This window comes from Loxodonta africana, chromosome 1 (assembly GCF_030014295.1).
Source record: "Loxodonta africana isolate mLoxAfr1 chromosome 1, mLoxAfr1.hap2, whole genome shotgun sequence".
In the NCBI taxonomy this organism is placed as follows: Eukaryota; Metazoa; Chordata; class Mammalia; order Proboscidea; family Elephantidae; genus Loxodonta; species Loxodonta africana.
The window spans coordinates 41,600,152-41,618,475 of record NC_087342.1 but is presented as its reverse complement, the minus strand read 5'-3'; the positions used below and the strand labels follow the sequence as shown (position 1 = coordinate 41,618,475).

General features: G+C 43.1%; 1 protein-coding gene across 2 annotated transcripts; it reads left to right on the top strand.

The window, feature by feature from the left end:
* Window positions 1–3,292: 3,292 nt before the first annotated feature.
* SERPINB9 (serpin family B member 9) lies at window positions 3,293–17,888 on the top strand. Of its 2 annotated transcripts, XM_003417843.4 has the most exons (7): window positions 3,301–3,496; window positions 5,005–5,181; window positions 9,806–9,943; window positions 10,309–10,426; window positions 12,256–12,398; window positions 14,034–14,189; window positions 15,325–17,888. In XM_003417843.4, the coding sequence occupies exons 2-7, from the start codon at window positions 5,014–5,016 to the stop codon at window positions 15,727–15,729; spliced, it is 1,128 nt and encodes a 375-aa protein (XP_003417891.2). In that variant the 5' UTR covers window positions 3,301–3,496; window positions 5,005–5,013; the 3' UTR covers window positions 15,730–17,888. The 2 variants fall into 2 exon arrangements, with proteins under 2 accessions (XP_010595842.2, XP_003417891.2); XM_010597540.3 differs by lacking the exons at window positions 10,309–10,426; window positions 12,256–12,398 and having other exon boundaries at window positions 3,293–3,496.
* The last annotated feature ends 436 nt before the right edge of the window (window positions 17,889–18,324 follow it).

Sequence of the window (18,324 nt, the reverse complement as noted above, 5' to 3'; positions counted from 1 at the left end):
GAAGTAACAGGGTACAACTCAAGATCCCAGTCATCAGGCTACAACTCAGGATCAGGATCAGGATCAGGAAGCATGTAAACAGACTTCTTCTTCTGTGCAGGACAGCTCCCTCAGCTCCTCTCAGCCATGCAAGCCACCTCTCAGCCACCTCAGGAAGAGGCCTCTTCTAAGCCCCCTGAGGACAGGCTCCTCTTGGCCCTGCTGTCTGTCGCTGCCAGCTCTGCCACTAGGCTCCTCTTGGCCCTGCTGTCTGTCGCTGCCAGCTCTGCCACTGGGCTCCTCCTGGGCCTCCTGCTATATTCAGTATTATAGCCTTTGATCTGTGTTATAACTCTTTTTAGGAGGTTCTTTGCCTCCTCTTTCTCTGATTCTGCTTTCTTCTCATCTTTCTTCCATGTTTTCCTGCTGCTTCTCTTCCTGCTTCTTTCTGTCTGAAAAACTTTTGTGGGATTGGCTGCTTATATATACAACTCCTTGTCAATTTCAAGGCATGGACTCTTCCCACAGAGGGCCACAAACTGACCAATCCCCTCTTGTAGACCACAGACACTTCATTTGCATACTAGGCTATAGTCACCTCATTTGCCTTGTCTATTGACCAAACCCTGCAAGGTGCATACCTATCACAGGGCAGGCTGCAGCCCAGGACCAGACAAAAAATATCAAAATCAAGTTGTTTACAGCTTAAACCAAAAACCAAACCCACTGCCATCGAGTCGATTCTGACTCATAGCGACCCTACAGAACTGCCCCATAGAGTTTCCAAGGAGCACCTGGCGGATTTGAACTTTTTTTTTTATTGTACTTTAGATGAAGATTTACAGAACAAACTAGTTTCTCATTAAACAGTACACATACTGTTTTATGACATTGGTTAACAACCCCACGACATGTCAACACTCTCCCTTCTGGGTTCCGTATTACCAACTTTTCTGTCCCCTCCTGCCTTCTTGTCTTTGCCACTGGGTTGGTGTGCCCGTTTAGTCTCATTTTGTTTTATGGGCCTGTCCAATCTTTGGCTGAAGGGTGAACCTCAGCACTGACTTCATTACTGAGCTAAAAGAGTGTCCGGGGGCTATACTATTGGGATGTCTCCAGTGTCTGTCAGTCCAGTGAGTGTGGTCTTTTTTTGCATTTATCCATACCTCTCCCACCTGAGGTGTAAGCCTGGTTCTCGGGCTAGCAACCACTACCTCTTTGGTGGAAACCTCTGCCACCCCTCTGATGAATTGCTTCCCGGCCCTTCATGAGTCAGAAACTCCTGGTCCTGCCCAGGAAATAGTCTCCCCAGCACACACCAGTAGTGGGGTGCAATTTGGCCAGGAATCCACCCAAGTCTCCTCAGGGCAATATTCACTGAGTCAAATGTCTGCCCAACTTGATCACCACGGCCAGCCTAGAGGTTTTATAAGGTTCCATGCACCATTCTCCATGTTTGACCTATATAGTTGGAATATTCTTTTAACTCCAAAGGAACAAAGTTGGTCTTAGAAAAGGCACGCCAAGAAGCCAACAAGTTGCATAACCTCAACCCTCCAAATGGTATCTGTGGCTGTCCCTGCCACAGATATCAGCTATAGCAGGACAGTTAAAACATTATAAAAACTGTTTGACAGAAAGGGGCCCCAAAACAGAAAAGCCTTAGGGAAGTTGAGGATGTATAACAAGGCACCAAGGAAAATCCCCCTGGCTTCCTAGAACGGGTATACAAAGCATACCGGCAGTTTACTGATATAAACCCTGAAGACCCAGAGAATGCCAGGTTAATAAATATGACCCTCATCAGCCAGAGCGTCCCTGGTATCAGGTGAAAGCCTCAAAAGTTAGAAGGAGGTCTAGGAATATTTCACAACTTGTTGAGATTGCCCTTAAGGTCAATAATTGGGGTCAGGTACAAGAAAAAAAGGAAAATAAAAAAATGAAACAACAGGTTATGCTTCTGGCAGCAGCTCCTGGCGGTAATCTACCACCCAGGCAGATCTCCTGCAGGGTAGGTCTTCATGGCCCTATCTTAGTCATCTAGTGCTGCCATAACAGAAATACCACAAGTGGATAGCTTTAAGAAAAAGAAATTTATTTCCTCACAGTACAGTAGGCTAAAAGTCCAAATTCGAGGAGTCAGCTCCAGGGGAAGACTTTCTCTGTCTGCTCTGGAAAAAGGTCCTTGTCCTCAATCTTCCCCTGGTCGAGGAGCTTCTCAGGCATAGGGACCCTGGGTCCAAAGGCAACTGTCTACTCCTGGTGCTGCTTTCTTGGTGGTATGAGGTCCCCAACTCTCTGCTTGCTTCCCTTTCCTTTTATCTCTTGAGAGATAAAAAGTGGCACAGGCCACACCTCAGGGAAACTCCATTTACCCTGGATCAGGGAGGTGACCCAAGTAAGGGTGGTGTTACAATTCCACAGTAAGCCTCTCAAGATAAAAACTACAATCACAAAATGGAGGACAACCATACATGGCCTAATCAAGTTGATAACATATTTTGGGGGGACACAATTCAATCCATGACCGTCTGTAATGCCGCCAACTGTGAACAGCCTCAGGAGGAAGCTGGCAAATGAGGCGATGGGAAGTGCTGGTCTCTGAAAACATCCTGGGCGGCTGAACCAAGTGGTCCCTGGGCCTAACCCCAGCCAGGGACTGGACCAATGTCCGAGCCCGGCTGAGGCGAGTCTCTTTCTGACTTGCACTGATGACAGGGCTGTTCCCAACAACACTGCAATCAAGCAGCTGTAGCGAGAGAGCTTGGGTGAAAGGGGCTGGAGAGCCCGGGTCTAGGTAGGGTTCAGGCCTGCTCTTTAGTTGTGGGACTAGGAAGAGATCCTTCCGTTCCAGCGGAACCCCTCATTGGTGCAAGACACAGGCTGAATGAAGATCCAAGGGACCTCCCTGTCCCGAAACCGGAGCTGCCACTCTGCCTGGGCTTCCCGGAGGCAGAAAGACGCAGGGCTCCGCGCTCGCTCGGCCTGTCCCCGGGTCCCGCGGTCTCTCTTTCCACAGCCGGGGGCGCGCCGAGGCCTCAGCCTGAGCTAGCGGTCAGCGCATTTCAGCTCGCATTCCCTTCCAGAAAAATCCGGCTCGGGGCCGCCGTGCACAACCTATTCATACCCCGGACGCTCGCCTCCAAGCGGGCTAGGCTCCTGAAGTGGAGGGGAAAATGCCGGAGGTGCGAGCAGGGGGCCCCGGCCCCGCCCCGCCCCGGCCGCGGCCCCGGCCCCGCCCCCAACCCGGACCTCCGCCCCCAACCCGGACCTCCGCCGCCAACCCGGACCTCCGCCCCCAACCCGGACCTCCGCCCCCAACCCGGACCTCCGCCCGGGTCTGCCTGCTGGAAGACCGGAAGTCCCGGAGCCCGCGGCGTTGCGCATCTGAAGTCGGTGAGCGCAGGGCCCAGGGGATCAGAGCCGCTTTCTGCTCCCAGCGTACAGAGAGCGGCTTCTCAGCCTCTGCAGCGGCTTGGACAACAGCCACAAGACCGTGTGGCGCTCGAGTGCGCAGGTGGGTTTCATGTCACATCACCCTGGGCAGGGCTGGGGAGCTGTGGGGCATTGAGTGGTGTCCTTACAGCCTGCGTATGAATGTGTGTGTGTGTGTATGTGTGAGCAGATGTGTATGAATGTGTGAGTATGTGTATGTGTGAGCAGATGTGTATGAATGTGTGAGTGTATGTGTGAGCAGATATGTATGAATGTGTGTGTGACCAGATGTGTATGAATGTGTATGTGTATGTGTGAGCAGATATGTATGAATGTGTGTGTATGTGTGAGCAGATGTGTATGAATGTGTATGTGTATGTGTATGTGTGAGCAGACGTGTATGAATGTGAGTGTATGTGTGAGCAGATATGTATGAATGTGTGTGTTTGTGTGAGCAGATGTGTGAGTGTGTGTATGTGTGAGCAGATGTGTGAGTGTGTGTATGTGTGAGCAGATGTGTATGAATGTGTGTGTGAGCAGATGTGTATGAATGTGTGTGTGTATGTGTGAGCAGATGTGTATGAATGTGTATGTGTGAGCACATGTGTATGAATGTATGTGTATGTGTGAGCAAATGTGTATGAATGTGTGTTAGCAGATATGTATGAATGTGTGTGTATGTGTGAGCAGATGTGTATGAATGTATGTGTATGTGTGAGCAAATGTGTATGAATGTGTGAGTGTGTGTGAGCAGATATGTATGAATGTGTGTGTATGTGTGAGCAGATGTGTATGAATGTGTGTGTGAGCAGATATGTATGTGTATGTGTGAGCAGATGTGTATGAATGTGTGTATGTGTGAGCAGATGTGTATGAATGTGTGTGTGTGAGCAGATGTGTATGTGTATGTGTGAGCAGATGTGTATGAATGTGTGTGTATGTGTGAGCAGATGTGTATGAATGTGTGAGTGTGTGAGCAGATGTGTATGAATGTGTGAGTGTGTGAGCAGATGTGTATGAATGTGTGTGTATGTGTGAGCAGATGTGTATGAATGTGTGTGTGTGTGAGCAGATGTGTATGAATGTGTGTGAGCAGATGTGTATAAATGTGTGTGTATGTGTGAGCAGATGTGCATGAATGTGTGTATGTGTGAGCAGATGTGTATGAATGTGTGAGCAGATGTGTATGAATGTGTGTGTATGTGTGAACAGATACGTATGAATGTGTGTGTATGTGTGAGCAGATGCGTATGTGTGACTGTGTGAGCAGATGTGTATGAATGTGTGAGCGTGTGTGACCAGATGTATATGAATGTGTGAGTGTGTGTATGTGTGGGCAGGTGTGTATGAATGTGTGAGTGTGTGTTTGTACTTAAGCTCATTTGATCTATTGCCGCCACCACACTTACCTAATTATCTTGAAATTTGGATTTATTTTTGGCTGGAGAGCAACACTAAAAGGATTTTCCTCAAATTATTTAAGAATTTAAGACACAAACAAAAAAGTACAATTCCAAAATCGTCATAGTCAGGGTCAACAAACCTTGAGGGGTGTATGGAGTAGCATTTCTCTTTGTTCTCTCGTTCCAGAACTGCACCATGGACGCACTCACTGAAGCAAATGGAACCTTTGCCATCCGTCTTTTAAAGATACTGTGTGAAGAAAACCCTTCACACAATGTGTTTTTTTCTCCCCTGAGCATCTCCTCTGCCCTGGCCATGGTCTTCCTGGGGGCAAAAAGAAACACCGCTGCCCAGATGGCCCAGGTATGAGTGGCTGTCACACAGGAGAAAGGCTGGCTTTGCTGGTTTTCTGCCAGATCATCCAGCCCTGTACCTGACTCTGTAGAAGTGCTGGTGGGAGAGCCTGGGGGAGTGGAGTCCATGTGGGCGAATGCCGGCTCATTTTAGGTCGTGGCGGAAGGGAAGGAGGGGAAGGCAGAGAGCTTCCCTAATGAGATTTTCCCAGGAAAGTTCTCAAAACCAGGAGAACACTATCAAAATTTTGCGCAAGCACTTTATCTTTGTTTAGAAAATGTTACTAAAATTGTTTTAAACTTAAGCTACGAAGATCTCTCTTTTTTGGAGCAAAAGACTTTGTAGCTATAATTATTCCTTAGTAAAAGAAGAGGTAAATTAAGGTCTATTTCAAGTGGTTTATATACTAACTTGCCTTTCCAGCTCAGCAAAGTAATAAAGCAGAATATGCAAACTAGGATAAAAGGACATGTACTACAGTTACATATACAGATGTGCGTCTGCACAATTACATATACAGACGTACTACGGTTACATGTACAGATATGTGTCTACACAATTACATATACAGACACGTACTAAGGTTACACATGCAGATGTGTGTCTGCAAATTACATATACAGACATGTACTATGGTTACACGTACAGATGTGTGTCTGCACAATTACACATACAGATGTGTATATGCACAATTACACATACAGACGTGTACTAAGGTTACACATACAGATGTGTCTGCACAGCTACGTATACCTACATGTACTATGGTGTGTTTGCACAATTACATATACAGACGTGTACTACGGTTACACATACAGATGTGTGTCTGCACAGTTACATATACAGACATGTACTGTGGTTACATGTACAGATGTGTGTCTACACACTTATACAGACATGTACCATGGTTACATGTACAGATGTTTTGCAGAATTACATATACAGATGTGTACTACAGTTACATGTGTTTGCACAATTACATATAAAGATGTACTACAGTTACATGTACAGATGTGTGTCTGCACAATTGCATATACAGTTCGTGTACTATGGTTACATGTACAGATGTGTGTTTGCACAATTACATATACAGTCATGTACTACAGTTACATGTACAGATGTGTGTTTGCACGATTACATGTACAGACGTGTACTACAGTTACATATACAGATGTGTGTCTGCACAGTTATACAGATGTGTACTACAGTTACACATACAGACATGTACTACGGTTACACGTACAGATGTGTGGCTGCACAATTACACATATAGACATGTACTAGTTATACATACAGTTGAGCATTTGCACAATTACATATACAGATGTGTACTACAGGTACAGGTATGTGTATGCACAGTCACACATATTGACATGTACTATCATTGCATATACTAGTTAGCTTAGCAGACATTAATCTGGAAATGACTAAGGTCAATCCCTGTCCCCAAGGGGCTTACAGAGTGGACAGGAGAGTACCTACCACAAAGTCTTCACCTTCTTCTTGGCCGTGTGAGTCACTGTGGTTGCTTTTTGTTTCAGTGTGACTTTCTTTTCCTTTGAGGACCTTTTTAGATAGTGATAACTTATTTTAATCATTTTCCAGCTCATTTTATGAAGAGTAGAGGTTTATGTATAGAGGAGAGTTCTTTTTACTTAGATTTTTATAAAATTTTCTATGTTTAAAGATAGCCAATAGACCATTACAGAGCGTTTTTTGAGAACACTCAGTTGGTCTGGTCCCTCTGAGGTGTGACCCTTGACAGTCCCTGATGTCCTCTGTTTTCACCTAAAAATAGCGGGACCCTCAGGAAGCTGGCAACACACTGCTGTGTAACACAAGGTGAAGCTGTAAGAGCAGCAGAAATATTTTTAAAATTATTTGTTTTCCTTCATTATGTAAGTGGTAAAATCCCATTATAAAGGTCTTAAAAATAAAAGTAGCAGGAAGGAAGAAAAAAAAAATCCCTAGGGACCCACAACCCAGAGGCAACCATCCACCCTTCCAGTCCTTTCCCACCGAAATTTTATACTTCAGTGATCATGCTGTCTTTGTAAATATTCTTTCACTTAATGTGAGATTCCCTGAGAAAATCGATGTAAAGCTTTCATGTAGCAAGCGGTAAGTATCTTAGCTCATCCTGAAAGTAGTGTTATGACTGTCTTCAGTGAAGTGGTTTTAGCTTTCGTTTCTGTTCTGTTTTTGACAGGTTTTCGTATCAATCATATGTGAGCTTTACAAAATGAATTTAGTAGCTTTCTTTTTCTGTGCTATAGAACTATGTGAATTGTGGTGTGAGAAATACAAATTTCTTGAATATTTAAAAAAAATTCATAAAATCACCTAAGCCTTTTTGGAATTAGTTGTCTGTGTCTTCCATTGTTACTGGTATATTGATATTCTTGACTTTAATTTGGCAGTTCATAACTATACTTTGCTGGAAATAATTACACATAGTTGTATATTATTTTAACATGCCCTCTGTGTCTTTTTTTTCTCATTTTTGGTGCTTTTTCTTATTTTTCTTACATTTGCCAGGTATTTGCCTACTTTTGATGTGTGTGTGTGTGTATGTGTGTGTGTGTGTGTTTTCTTCCAAAGGACCAGCTTTGGGATTCACTTATCACTGTATTTTTCCATAAGTTCTTAGGTTTTTTTCTGTAGCTTTTCTTACATTACGAGTTGAAAGTTTTGTTCAGTTTATTTCTTGATGTTATTAAAAAATTAATGCTGTGTTTTTGCTTATATCTTTAGCCAAACCATTTGGTTTGATATATATTGTTCCTGTTTTGATTATTTTCTAAATAATTGGTTATATAGTTATTTAAAAGGGCATTTTTAGCAATTATTTAGAAGAATTATTTACTCAGAAGAGCTATTTATTTAGAAAAGTGTATTCAGTAGCTTTTTAGTAGGGTCATTTCCACATTATTGGTATTTTATTTATAATGTTACTGATTTCTGCTTCACTACAGAGAATATAACCTGTTTAATATCTGTATTTCAGGATTAATTAAGACATTTTTTCTGGCCTAATATACGATGCATTTTTAGAAATATTAAAGTAACATCTTAAAATTGTATATTCTTTTTCTGGGGTACAATTTTACTAACTGTGGTTTAGTCATATTTCAGAAACCCTGGTGGCGTAGTGGTTAAGAGTTCAGCTGCTAACCAAAAGGTTGGCAGTTAGACTCTACCAAGCACTCCTTGGAAACTCTGTGGGGCAGTTCTACCCTGTCCTGTAGGGTTATTATGAGTGGGAATTGACTTGATGGCAATGAGTTTGGTTTTGGTTTAGTCATATTAATCATATTGCTCATTTTATGCCCTTATTTCCTTTTGTCTGCTTGATCTGAAAGAAACAGAAAATGACGTCTCTTAGGTAGTGCCATTCCAAGTGTGTATTTCCTGCTCATTTCTCCTTGCATCTTTAATTGCATCTTTTTTTTTCCCCTCTGATTACTTAGGGCACTTTTATGTTTTCATTGGTGTCTTAGTCATCTAGTGCTGCTATAACAGAAATACCTCAATGGATGGCTTTAACAAAGAGAAGTTTATTCTCTCACAGTCCAGTGGGCTAGAAGTCTGAATTCAGGGCGTCGGCTCCAGGGGAAGGCTTTTTCTCTCTGTCGGCTCTGGAGGAAGGTCCTTGTCATCAGTCTTTTGGTCTGGGAGCATCTCATTGCAGGAACCTCAGGTTCAAAGGATGTGCTCTCCTCCCAGCACTGCTTTCTTGGTGATATGAGGTCCCCCTGTCTCTCTGTTTGCTTCTCTCGTTTATATCTCAAAAGAGACTGGCTTAAGACACTACCTGATCTTGTAGACCTCATCAGTATAACTGCGGCTAATCCATCTTATTACATCATAATGATAGGATTTACAACATTTAGGGAAATCACATCAGAAGATAAAATGGTACACAGTCATACAAGGGAATCATGACCTAGTCAAGTTGACAGATATTTTGGGGGGACACAATTCAATCCATAACAGTTGGGATGCAGGATTTTATAATAGCCCCTCTTTTGACCTCTCTTTACCCTTTCCATTTGTTCTTATTTTTGTTGTCGTTAGTTGCTATCCAGTCAGCCCCCAACTCATGAAGACCCCGTGTTACCCAGATCAGACCGTTGTGATCCATAGGGTTTTCATTGGCTAATTTTTGGAAGTAGATCACCAGGCCTTTCTTCTTAGTCTGTCTTAGTCTGGAAGCTCAGCTTCAATCTGTTCAGCATCGTGGTAACATGCAAGCCTCCACTGACTGACGGTGGTGGCTACACATGAAGTGCATTGGCCAGAAGTTGAACCTAGGTCCCCTGCATGGAAGGTGACAATTCCACCACTAAGCCACCACTGCCCCCACTTTTTCCTGTTACTCATCTTTAAACGAGACAGCTCTGCTAAGGCAGAACAGCCAAATCTTTCACCTGCTCGCTTTCTACACTCTCCTCTCTCTGTCTCTCTGACATGGTATGCTTCTTTAGTATGTTTTAAACCCTCAATTAAAATAAGAACAATTTCCTTTTAAAGAAACATTTTATGGAGTATTTAAGAAAACATTTTGCTTGCAATTTTTTTTTTTTTAGAACAAAGAGCAATACCAATAATTTTAAATTATTTTTCTCAACAGGCTCTTTCTTTAAACATGGAGGAAGATATTCACCAAGGTTTCCAGTCACTTCTTACTGAAGTTAACAAACCTGGCACTCAGTACTTACTCAGAACAGCCAACAGGCTCTTTGGAGAAGAGACATATGATTTCCTCTCAGTAAGTTGAACATATCGAACAATAAAAGGTGTATTCAGATGCTTGGTGGTACAGGATGAAAGATTCTAGAAAGCTTGAGAAACTTAGGGTAGAAAGAAAATTTTTAACAATTCTGTAGTTATACCTTGAATTACTTAATATACTTCTGAAGGTCATTTATTTATCTCTGGTTATTCATGGCTTAGCACGCAGCATTTCTATAAATGTTGATATTTTAACATCGAGTAGACTAAGATATGACCACTTTTAAGAGATATGTAAGCTGTTTTTAATAAAAGGTATTTTATAGAATATGCAGAATTTTGGGAATCTTGCTCACATTTTATTTAGCAGTGTAGCCTCATGGAACACCTTTCTTTCCAAAGACATTTAAGGAATCCTGCCTTCAGTTCTACCACGCTGAGCTGGAGCAGCTCTCCTTTGCCAAAGCTCCAGAGAGGTCCAGGAAACAGATAAACACTTGGGTCTCCAAAAAGACTGAAGGTCAGAATTATCCTTTATTTCCCACTTCTGTTTCTTGTCATCCTCCTCAAATTTCACTCGTGCTTACGGTGTTCAGGATGATGTTGACTGGCTGGGCCTCAGGGCATGTTTGAACCTTGGTAGACTTATAAAGGCGCGGATCAGATCCTTGGGTTTTCAGCAAGAGAGACTTAATTTTGTTCATTGTCCTAGGGCCAGAGTGACGGATAAACCAAAAACCAAACCCAGTGCCGTCGAGTTGATTCCGACTCATAGTGACCCTATAGGACAGAGTAGAACTGCCCCACAGAGTTTCCAAGGAGCGCCTGGCGGATTCGAACTGCCGACTCTTTGGTTAGCAGCCATAGCACTTAACCACTATGCCACCAGGGTCCCTCATTGACTGATACAAACCTCAGAAGAAACCTGTTCGTAGACCAGACTTCAGTTTAACAACTTACACCAAAAAATCTTCTCACTTACCTTGTAGTGCTCACACTGTCAGGTTACTCATCATCTTGGAACTGTATGTTTTGGGCCTTGTCTTTCTAGACGCTGTGTGGACCGTCACCCCCATCCCTTTGACTTGTTATGGTACTTACTCTGCTGCCTCCCTCTCATGTCTTCCATTTAAGTTCCCTTAATTAGACTTGATAAGCCCCTACTTACAGGCCAACTGGAGTCCCTGGGTGGTGCACAGTTAAGCACTCAACTACTAACTGAAAGGCTGGTGGTTCAAACGCAAAAAGAATTCCCTTGGAGAAGAGACCCCAACCTTGAAAACCCTATGGCATACCGTTCTACTCTGCAACATAAGGGGTCATCAGGAGTCAGAATTGACTTGATGGCAATGGATTCTTTTTTTGGGGGGGAATGTTTGTTTATATGCCACCTACACACCCTCTCCCAGGGCTAATCAATTCCACAGACTGAAAATACTCTCCGTTTGGTGTTGGGTCTGATTCACTTGTATTTCACAGAGGGACATGCTCTGGCCTTGACCCAAGATCAGTGATGGTGTGATGTGTGAACTATGCAGGCCCCTCTTAACCAACATACTTAGCACCATGAGAAACATTCCTATTTCTGTTAATAAATGAGACAGTGAAGAACAAGAGGTACTCTTTGCTTAAAGACTTAGTAATTATTTTTCCATTTCTTCTTGCAGGAGGAAGTAGAATATGTACCACTTGTGCCCTCTTGAGGCAGTGAATTTTCAGGGATGCTCTTAGTGTACTAAGTTTACTTAGTTTAATATCCAGGGGAAGAAGGGATTATCTTTCACTTGTCCCACATTACCTTTTCCAGGGCTGCCTGTTGCTTTGTTTAGAGGATTGAATAGTAATGTCTCTTCCAGAGACTTCCAGAAGATCCTTTTGTACTTATCCTGCCCATTGCCAGCTAGTTCCTCAGAATGCCATTCATATGGGCTGCCTCTGACTCATCCAGGTGTGGTCCTGGCATGTTAGATTGGATGTAATCTTGGAGCACTGGATCAAACACTCTCTTTAACCACAGTAGATAGCCAAGGCCCTCCCAGTCTACCTCTCATTTTCTGCTTGTCTTGTTCTCCAACCTGGGGTAGTGTTTCTGCTTTCTACTTACCTATTCTCTTTGAGTCATTTAGAAGTCTTTCACCATCATCAGCTTTGTGGATATTCCCCAACTGTGGGTGATGATAAATACCGGTTGTATGTGTCGTTTTTGTTTCTTACGTACAGAAACAAATCTGAGAAAAGGATGTCTGGCTTTTGATTAATAATCAAGCATCATCTGCCAATATGTCTTATCAGAGTTTACCTATCATGTTTTTATAAAACCAACTAAATGTATTCTACGTTTCTTGAAAGGTAAAATTCAAGAGTTGTTGCCAGGTTACTCAATCGATCCACAGACCAGGCTGGTTTTTGTCAATGCCATCTATTTCAAAGGAAGGTGGAATGAAGAGTTTAATAAAACATACACAAGGAAAATGCCTTTTAAAATAAACCAGGTAGGGAGAAGCTTTCAAAATCTTGCTAGTTTGATGAAGAAATTGAATGGAAAAAATTAACTTAGTGAAAAGCATAAATGACAGGCTGAAAAATTTGTACTTGATATTTCTGAATAAATTTTGAAACTCAGTGGAAAAAACTGAAGAAATTGGAAGTATTTTCTACCTATAATTTTTTGCGTTTGATTACTGCTTCTTACTGCCTTCTGTAATTTCTCATATGTTCGTTGCTGCCACCTAGTTCTGGAAACTTAAGATTTTCCTTTAAGCCCAAATTGCTTAGATAGAAAGCAAAAAAATAGGTGTTAAGGTGGTGTGATGTATGTGTTTGCGGTGGGCTTGAGGAAGGGAGGGGAGGGAATGTGAAAACATTTGTATAATCAGGTGTTTTAAAAATTATACTAACTATGGATTTCAAATGTTGCTAATTTATCATTATTCATTCAGGATTTACAGCTTTCTCATATTAAAATTGAGTGAGAAAGACCTTGGTTTTCACAGTGAAGTGTAACTTTACTTGAGGCAGGCATCAAAGTTGTTTGCCAAAATCCCCAGCTCTGGGAAATACATAAATATGTAATATTTATGTAGATAAATATGAAATACACAAAATTTAAAGCAATCTACTGTCTAGTTAAAGGGGGCGGGGGAGAACTCTCCTAGCATTGATTTCAGAAAATATTCATTTTTATAATAGCTGTTCTATATAAATTAAAAAAAAATTAATTTAATAAATTCAACATTTCAATTAACTTTGGAATTCATATACCTCTTCTGTATTTGTTATTATTTCCTTGGATTAAAAATTCAGAATTTTTGGATTAAAAATTCAGAATTTTTGGATTAAAATGCATGAATACATATATCACTCTTTGCACTTGCTGCCGGGCAGCTCCCGGAGAAGACTTATCCATTTACACCCCCTTCACATAGTGTGAAGCTATCTGTTTCATCCCACCTTCATCAGCAATGATGATCATGAAAACTTTTTTCTAGTTAAATAGAAACTTTTTAAAATTAATTGTATTTGATTATATTATTTGTTGGGTATGTTTTAAATGAGAAAAATCTGACCCCCTTCTCTGGTTTGCTAACTAAGACAACTTGCCCAGGCTGATGTTTTGTCTGCATATGATCAGTGCCTTTTAGTGATGATAGGAAGGAGCGGGATGACATTTATGTGTGAATTAGAGCATGGGAGAAGCAGTGGTGATTCAGTGGTAGAATTCTTCCCTTCCATGTGGGAGACCCGGATTCAATTCCCTGCCAGTGCACCTCATGCGCAGCCCCCACCCACCTGTCATTGGAGGCATGTATGTTGCTGTGATGCTGAACAGGTTTCAGCAGAGCTTCCAGACTAAGATGCACTAGGAAGAAAGGGCTGGCTATCTACTTCCAAAAATCAGTCAATGAAAACCCTGTGGATCGCAATGGTCCAGTCTCCTTGTACACGGGGTCACCATGAGTTGGGGCTGACTTGATGGCAGCTCATAACAACAACAATCAGAACTGAGTGTTGTTTCTATTGTGGATATGATAAACACTGTTTAGGCAACTGCAGCTCTTTCAGGAATTGATATTGCCTCTTTTGATAAAGCATTTTTAATTCCACGTTCTCCTGCTCATTCCCCTCAGAAGGAGCAAAAACCAGTGCAGATGATGTTTCAGGAAGCTACGTTTAAAATCACTTACGCAAAGGAGGTGCAGGCCCAGGTCCTGGAGATGCCCTATGCCGGGGAAGAGCTGAGTATGGTCATTCTGCTCCCCGATGACAACGTGGATCTCAGCACGGTAAGACTGTTGGAAGAATCCAGTGACAGCCCTCAAGTCCTTTCTCACCGGGATAGACTGTAATGCAGCTTCCATCTCTGGCAGTCACCTTCCGAGCTGGAGATGTGGACAGACCCCTCTGCCAAGCACAGTGCTCAGGCACGTGGGCTTTGAACTCATACTATTACCCAAGACCTACTTCTCCCATTGTTATCTGTGTGACTTTGCCAGGTGATTAAACCACCTCAGGCTCTGCTTGCTCCTTTCGAAAATGGAGGTATTGATAATATCTACGTGATAAAAAATAGGATTGTAATTATCCAGGTGGCAAGCTTAGCACATTGTCTGGCACCTAGTAAGCCCTCTATAAACGTTCTTCATTATTTTTATCATAGCAATCATTGTTATTAGCATTGTTCTTTTGGAACCTAAGGACCTTTATTGCTATTCAGAACCTGAAATATCGCATAAGCTAGTCTTACCCTTTCACCTAACAAGGGACAGAAGCGGGGGTGGTTGGACCAGGGACTTGTGGAGCACAGTGCTGGTGGTGATGCCAGAACAGCCTGCCGTGGAGGCCCCTCGTTTTTGTTTCAGCATGGGTTACAAGAGTGAGTGGGTGGCCTGTACACCCACTGGATTCTAGGCTCTGGACCTGGGGGAAGGCAGTACCATCTTGTGCATTAAGGCATCAGCGTGACTGAACCCGCAGTCTGTTTGTGCTCACTCTGTCCATCTCCTTAAGTGGGACACCTCTTCTCTGGAAACCAGGCAGAATGCCCCTCCTGGTCAGATTTGCCTTTGATTTGGACCACACTAAGAGCCCTTTCTTTTCCAATTTTTTTTCTCACCAGGATTGGTTTGCTTTCAAAACATCAAAAATAAACATGTTAAAAAAAAATCCTAGTCATCTGGGTGTGGACAATTGTCAGGATAGAAGATGTCTGTCACAGGAGCTGTGCCTCTGGCTGCTTGGCGTCTCCCTACTTGATATGGAGTCGTGTATGTAAAGCACTTGGGGTGCGGTGGAAGCTCCTGATTGCACGAGTTTCCTGGCAGAGAGGACACCATCTGCCAGAGGACAGAGAGTACGTGTGTGCTTGGCACATGTATCCCCAGAAGTATGAATCTCAAAGTCTTTTTCTTGGTCTTTCAGGTGGAAAAGAATCTCACTTTTGAGAAATTTGTAGCCTGGACCAAGCCAGACTGTATGAGCAGCACTGAAGTTGAAGTCCTCCTTCCAAGATTTACACTGGAAGAAGATCATGACATGGAATCTGTACTTCAAAATTTGGGGGTAGTTGATGCCTTTCAGCAGGACAAGGCAGACTTTTCTGCCATGTCGGCTGGGACAGACCTGTTCCTGTCCAAGTTTGTGCACAAGTCCTTCTTGGAGGTCAACGAGGAGGGCACGGAGGCTGCTGCTGCCTCAGCTGCGGTGATTGTGGAGTGCTGCCTGGAGGCCGGGCCCCGGTTCTGCACGGACCACCCTTTCCTATTCTTCATCAGGCACAACGCAGCCAACAGCATCCTGTTTTGTGGCAGGTTTTCCTCTCCATGAGGGAGCACTTACCAAGCATGTGAGCAAGCCTTCTTTCTGTGTCCCCAGCCCTACTCTGAAGCCCAGGGCAGGCACCTCACCAGCACAAAGGATCTACCAGCACCATTTCATTGTGGCCCTGCTCTGTCTCCACACGCCAACCACACTCTTACACAACTCAGTCAGGATCAGGGACAAGGGGCCTTATTGACTCCCTGCTGTATTTAAGATGCAGTCCAGATCACGGAGGACGCTTGCAAAGCTTTCCTGTGTGGCCCCAAACTTGTTCTCCACCCATTCCGTGTACAATCCATTCTAGCCGCTCTGTGCTCGTCCTTGTATCTCAGATTTTATCACTTATTTGCCCTAACCGTTTCAGTCGTAATAAATGCTGTTAGGTATTACTATTTTATTGTTGTGTGTGGACTTTTTAAAAAGTTACTTTAATGCACATTTTTATTTTATTATTTTTCAGCATTCATGCATCATCAGGTATGTGCCAAACACTGCATTAGGCACTGGGGACTAGAGGTCTTGTCCTTTGACACCTAGCTTTAATGTGTAGCTCTTATGACAACCAGCTTGAGCTCTTTGTGATTGTTAAGGTTGTATGTCAACTTGGCTAGGCCATGATTCTCAGTAATTTGGCAGTTGTATAATAATGTAATGACTTTATGATGAGATCTGATATAATGTGATCACCTCCATCATGGGATCTGCCATGAGTAGCCAATGACTTGAAAGGGAGTTTCCTTTTGGTGTGGCCTGCATCCAGTGTAGGCGGACTTTCTGTCAAGGCTCGCAGGCTTTTGCTGGCTCCAGATCCTGTAACAGGCTCCAATGCATCTTACCTCTGGTTCTTAGGACTTGAGCTAGCAGCTTGCCTGCCAGTCTTAGGATTCTCAGCTCTGTGGTCTGGATTTTGGGTTTGGCAGCCCCTGCAGCTGTGTGAATCGGGAGAAGCCTCTAGCCTGACTCACAGACTTGGGACTTTCCAGCCTCCACAACCACATGAGCCATTTCCTTTATATAAATCTCTCTCTGGTTTTGCTTCTCTAGAGAACCCAGCCTAAGACATTTGGTACCAAGAGTGGTTCTAGAGGAACAAAATTGTACATATAAGCTTTCTCAATTGGTTCTCAGGTCTGGTTATTCTTAAAGATGTTGATGACTCTGCTTCTGGTACCAAAAAGGGCACTGCTTATCTGTGACGTGAGGTGGCAATAGAAATATGCAAAATATCATCACCAATAGATTAGGTATTGGTAAGAGACAAGGCTCTGGGTGATTGTATGTTTGATACTTTTCTACAATTTTGACATAATGAGAGGTATCAGGAAACTGATTGGTTGGTCCTACTTTCACTAGACGAAGTGGTGAAAGAAAAGATGAACTCAGGGCTTCAAAGTCAAAGCTCAAGCACTGCATAAATGACCTCAAAGTTTCCACTTGTGCCTTGAAAGAAAGCCTTATTTCTTATGGTAACAGAGCAGATATTGCCAAAAACCAAACCCAGAGTCTTATCATAAGAGTGGCTGAATTACAAGGCCAACTGAATTCCCAACCTTGAGTGGTGTCTGAAGTTAAAGTGAGGGCATTGATTGGGAAGAAATGGAATCTTGAAACTTGGAATGGAGACATATGCGCAGATAATCAGGAAACTGGGGACACTGAGCACCTAAATTCCATTGAATCAGCCCTGCCAAAAGACCATGCCCTCTCATTCCCATCTGAAGAAATTACGCCATCTTTGTCTGTTAAGCCCCCCTCCTCAGTAAAACCATTAGCCCCTAAACCCACATCTGATGAGATTAACCCAACTGTGTCTGAAGAAACTTTGAGTCATTGCCTGGGTCATTGTCTGAGGCAGATGCCTTACAAGACAGTGCTAAATGTTCTCAAAACCCATTTTGGCTTCTAGACCTATAACTAGACTTAAGTCCCAGCAAGCCCCAAAAGGTGACCTAGGAGGAGGTATGCTATGCTCCCAAAAAAACTGCTTGTCTTTTCTAATACATACATACAGAAACCTGGGGAATATGTGCGGGAATGGCTATTAAGGGTGTGGGATAATGGTGCAAGGAACATAAAGATGGGTCAGTCTGTGCTTATTGATATGGGCCCACTAAACACAGATTTTTCCTTCAGTGTTTCAGCTCAAGAGGCTGGAAAAGAATAATTTTATTTGATTGGTTTGCTGACGCATGGGTTACACGGTGGCCTACAAGTTGAAGTGCCAGAACTGTCTTGGTATACTATAGAAGAAGATGTCCAAAGTGTTAGGGAAATTTGCATGTTAGGGTGGATTTATCAAGTTAAACCCACAGACCCACACATGGAGTGCCCATAGGACACACCCTTTTACCACAATGGTGAGGAACAAGTTTGGGAAAGGAGCCAAAACATCCTTAAAGACTGCCGTGATTGCTATTTTATGTAAGTCAGATTTGACTGTGGGAACTGCCCTAACTGAATTAGGACATCCAACTACAGTGGGGCTGATTGGACCCCATGGTGGCAGGGGCCAAGTGGTGGCACTCAGTCCGCAAAGACAAGGTAGGCGTGGTTACTGTAATGGACTGCGAAATCAAAGCACTACTCAAAGAATAGTCTGAC